At 30.4% G+C, this 5,040-nt stretch overlaps 1 protein-coding gene across 1 annotated transcript; it reads right to left on the reverse strand.

Moving 5' to 3' along the window:
* Positions 1-1,492: 1,492 nt before the first annotated feature.
* Positions 1,493-2,230, reverse strand: LOC109337701 (agamous-like MADS-box protein AGL62). Its single transcript, XM_019574727.1, has one exon. The coding sequence runs from the start codon at positions 2,228-2,230 to the stop codon at positions 1,493-1,495; it is 738 nt and encodes a 245-aa protein (XP_019430272.1).
* Positions 2,231-5,040: the final 2,810 nt, after the last annotated feature.

Here is a 5,040-nt window from a genome sequence, read left to right on the forward strand (position 1 = left end):
AATATATGATAATCCTCTTTTCTTTTTGTGGGAAATCAAAAAATTACCAAAAAATTGAATCTTGAAATCATATTTTTTAGTCACTTTAATTATAAATTACACCTATATAAAATAATTGGGTCTATGTTTTTTTTACCGGAAAAAATACAACTTTGTTAGAGGTACTTAAGTGTACACAATATTACAAAAATCATATGGTGCTAATAAGCATGGAAAAAAGAATACAAGGAAATATGATTAATAATGGTGATTTAAGTTAAAATAATTGTATAAAATATGTACAAAAACTGACATCAAATTTTAAGTGGACTATTGCTTATCTATCCATTTTTTAATGATACAAAACCAAGATTTCACATTTATTACCTTTACCACCTGTTGAACTATATGTATGTTCACTCTCATAATTGTCATGTATCTTTTCCATCTCTGCTCTAACCATTGCTAAACTATAGACACATACATAAAAAGATGGTTATTTAAATTCAAATTGATGACGTTGAAGGATGGTATATGTTGCGAGATGAAATAACTATATATTATCATCCCATAAAATTTACCAAGTTATTCGATGCATTTTAGTGAAGCTTAACAAGTTTCTCCATTATGGTTTCATTGTTTTAAATTGTACAACACAATCATAATTGAGGCTGTAATATCCTCAACACAACAACATCCTTACTACAATTTTGGCCACATTTTCCGGTGATTGCACTAAGTGCAATGTAATCACAATTTACAACTATAACCACAATTTAAAATAGAGAATAATGTATCTCCTCATATCGGGATATAATTTATTTCCTCTAGCCAATAAAAATGTGACATGTGTGCTATTTTGTTTATTTTTAAAAATATTTTTATAGAAAATGATGAAACATGACACATGTCATGATTTCATTGGCAGGAGGAGATAACTTATCTCTTTATACCATGAGATAATTCATTCCCTTTAAAATATTAGTTGGTTTCATGTATTAAAAAATAGTATTTCTTATAAGAATATTATGATAATGTATTATTAAATTGTTGGATCCATATAATTGACTCCACCTAATGAAATAAATGTTTGATTTTTTATAAGCAAAATGTACTAAAAATCAGCACAACTAACCCAATACAAGAAAAAGACTAGAAGAATATACTTTAAGAAGATAAAGAAATACAATTTATTGTGTCATAACATCAATTAAAAACATTGAAGTAGTTGGAGTAACCTTTGATAGCAACGACGTCCAAGATTTAGCTTGGATAGAATCCCAAATCTGCAATAACTTATCACCTTATTTGAGAAGATTAGTTATTTCCTTATAATCCAAATAGACCACACAACATTAACTCATAGAACATCCTCTATAAACTTGATCCAATTTCTACTATTCAATTAAAGTACAAAATTTGAAAATGATATTTTAGTTTATATTGAATGGAAATTAGAAGACAGAAAATTTGAATATAGAGTGGGCATCCTCTAGAGAAAATTGGAAACGTATCAGAAAAATCCATCACCAGGTCCAAACCCTCCAACATTGTTAAAGTTAGGATGATGCATCATCATAGACAGCATCGAAGGATGGTTCTGAAGCACTTGTTGCTGTGGAACATGAAACACTTGTGACGGTGGAGGACACGGTGGTTGATGAAGCAACATACGGTTGTTTGAGGAGGAGCCAACTGAAAAAACCTGAGAAGGTGGGTTTAAAGAAGCATCTTTTGCAGCATGTTGTTTTTCCACAAGTGGAGTAACGCTCTTCTTAAGAACCTCCAAACACAACTTCAACTGATCAAGTTGTGCTATATTCATGGCATCAATGGGAGAAGCCAACCAAGATTGTGCTTGTGCCTCTTTAAGCATCTGGTTTAGATCATCACTGCGCTTCTTCTCCATTTCTAATTCAGCATTGGTTCGAGTTAGGTGTTCATTTAGGTCACGAACATTGGCACTTCGATGAGCTTCTATCAAATTCATTATTTCTGAGTTTTGTGTTGGGGCTCTCATTTGATAACGATCTATGACATCATTGACACTAGGGTGGCCAAAGGAGAAAGCTTTTTCCCCTGGGGAGAAAACTATGAGAGTTATCTCTGCACCACAAAGGGTAGAAAGCTCACTAGCTTTCTGAAAAAGCCCTTTTCGACGTTTTGTAAAAGTGACTTGCAAATTGCTTTTTTTTGTTATCTTTTTCATCTCAATCTTTCTGCGACCTTGGCTTCTCTTTGGGTTAGACATAGCTCAATGGATTGGGTGAAAAGAGAATGAATTTTGAGAAAGGTGTAATAGGATTGGAATGACACAAGAGAACAGTGAAAAGGTCTCAATTTATAGGTATTTGTCTTGTAACTCTTTCACTTTGTATTTGGTGATATGCAATATCATACACGGCTGTCATTCTTCTCCTTTTGATTGCATTTAATCATTTATACATTCAAAGATTTTGAAATCCCATTTGCATGATTTATATGGTAAAAACATGAATGTAAAGTAAAATGAAGCTCATGATCTTACTTTATTAGTTAAATCACAGTTTTCTAAACGAAATAACCTGGTAAGTTCTACTACCCCAGAATTACCATTCAGCGCTTTCTCTGATGTTTATATGAGCACAGTAGTATTATTATATATGTTGTATGTTTTTTATTGGCAAATGTTAATATGTTAGTATTTAATGTGGCGAGACTCGAATCATCAGTCTCCTTTACTTCACCCCTTCTCCCTAAGGAATCACATCTTATATCCATATCTTGTGTCACTCCATGTGTCATGGGTTGTGATTGGATAAAAAAATATGTTGAAGTTAAAAATTTAATTATTAAGTATTTTTTTGACCAATCACGACTCATGACATATAGAATGGCACAATATTGTGGGACAGAAGATGTGGTCCATCTCCCTAACCATTAAACTATCTTATAACTCTTTTTTTCAACGTTGGTGTAGGTGAGAGTGGAACCTACAACCTCTTTTGCTTCCTTCCTTAAACCTTCCACTTTATCCATAAAACCTTTGAAGCACGGATTCGTCAAACACTCTCACGTGTCGGTGTCTGACACGGATACGCTCTGATTCGTTAAGGATACGTATCCATAGAGTATCCAAAAATTAAAAAAATTAAATAAATAAATATTAAGACACGTATCCGATTCGTTTTCAATAAAATATAGGATATATGAATTCGTTTTCAGTAAAGTATAAGATATAGATTCATTTTCAATAAAATAGGATAAGATAGATTCGTTTTCATTAAAATAGGATAGATAGATTTGTTATGGAGGACAATGATTTTAAATTTCCATTATATTTTTTACTTTGGATAATTTGATTTACACTTATAATTTTATCATATTTTATGTGTTTTTATTATTTTATAGGCATATCCTTGAACGTATCATATCCTGTATTTTAGAAAAAATGTGTGTTGGCGTATTAGATATGTATCGTATCCGACACACATATCAGTATATATGCTTCATAGCATAAAACCACCTTATGACTTCTAATGTGTTGTATTGTATGTAATACATACAACACTAGGAACATTATTGTATATTATACTTATAAAAGTGCCCCTCCATGGAGCGTTGTTATATGTGATACATACAATAACATTCTTTATCAGAAGTATTATTGTATGTATCACATATTATAACGTTTTGTTTTATGTATTACATAGAAGAGCCCTCTCTAGAGTGAGTATTCCATGTAGTGAGTGTTTTATATGGATCATATTCAATAGCGTTTACCAAAACTCTCCTAGTAAGCATTGGTGATTATTGTACATATTAATATTTGTATATATACATAAATTCATCAATAGCACAAAGGAATATATATTCTCAATAGGAAATATTCTAAAGATTGTATTAACATCACTACAATATAAATTAAAACAAACAAAATCATGTTAGTTATGTTTTAGCATTGAGATAAGCTCTAATGATGTGAATCAAATAAAAAAATTATTTATCATAGTAGTATGCTATATATGCTTCTTTACTTATTACGTACGGAAATAGAATAAATTCACTTTAAAAGATTTATATAGTAATGACAAATGAAAGAGTATTATTGCTATTTTATAGTTATATAAAAATAATACGTATGGGTACAACAAATGACTACTAGTTTTACCCGATGTTATAAAACCCGAGCCGAACATCAACCCGGAAGAGGTTCTTATTGATTCTAACTGGTTTAACTAGTTAGACCGTCCGATCGGACCAGATGACATCATATATGATATATAATTATTAAAATAAGTAAATAACACACTTATCAATATCACATTTTGCATAATATAACATATACAAATTAAAATAAAAGTGTATCAAACAAGTTTAAGTATTATATAATTAGAATTATAAATCAACACAATTATTTCGTTATATTATGTGTTACTGCTTATTAGAATAGAAATTAGCAAAACTAAAAATTATGTTTTACCATTCAAAACTAGTAATTACAATAGAATACTATTCAAAACTCACATACTATTTTTTATTATGTAGTGGTACACAGCTGTCTACATCTTGCAGTTGATAGAGAAAGGAAAAGGTAAAAAGACATTGGCATGATATGCAAGCAAAACTACCAAACCATTTGATTTGATAGCATACTATTTTTTATTATTTAGTGGTACACATCTCCTAGTTTTGGGGTTTTACCATGAAGAAATGATACTTTAAAACTAGCATATTGTTTCTTGGTGAAGATGGGAATGAATGTGAAAATAATGAGAATAACAATAAATTAAAATTAGTGGTACACAACACAAGTATGGGGTATCACTTTGTTTTACAATTCTTATTCTTTATGAAATGAAACCAGGAAAACATGAAGGCAAAAAACCAGAAACATGTAACAGTCAGAAAAGCATATTTTTCCTTACAATTTTTACCCTTGCCCCTTGCTATCTAGTATCCCTAGAGTGTGTATCTAAATATGGATTAATATCTAGGATGACAATAGTTTTGGATGAGTTTGGATAGTACATTATATTGGCTTATAACATTGTTTTATTTTTTGTTCTAGACTAGTCTCAT

This window comes from Lupinus angustifolius, unplaced genomic scaffold (assembly GCF_001865875.1).
Source record: "Lupinus angustifolius cultivar Tanjil unplaced genomic scaffold, LupAngTanjil_v1.0 Scaffold_9_171, whole genome shotgun sequence".
NCBI classification, from domain to species: Eukaryota; Viridiplantae; Streptophyta; class Magnoliopsida; order Fabales; family Fabaceae; genus Lupinus; species Lupinus angustifolius.

Bases quoted from the DNA above. Each gene is read 5' to 3' on its own strand.
- LOC109337701 (XM_019574727.1), bottom strand. From the start codon at position 2,230: ATGTCTAACCCAAAGAGAAGCCAAGGTCGCAGAAAGATTGAGATGAAA.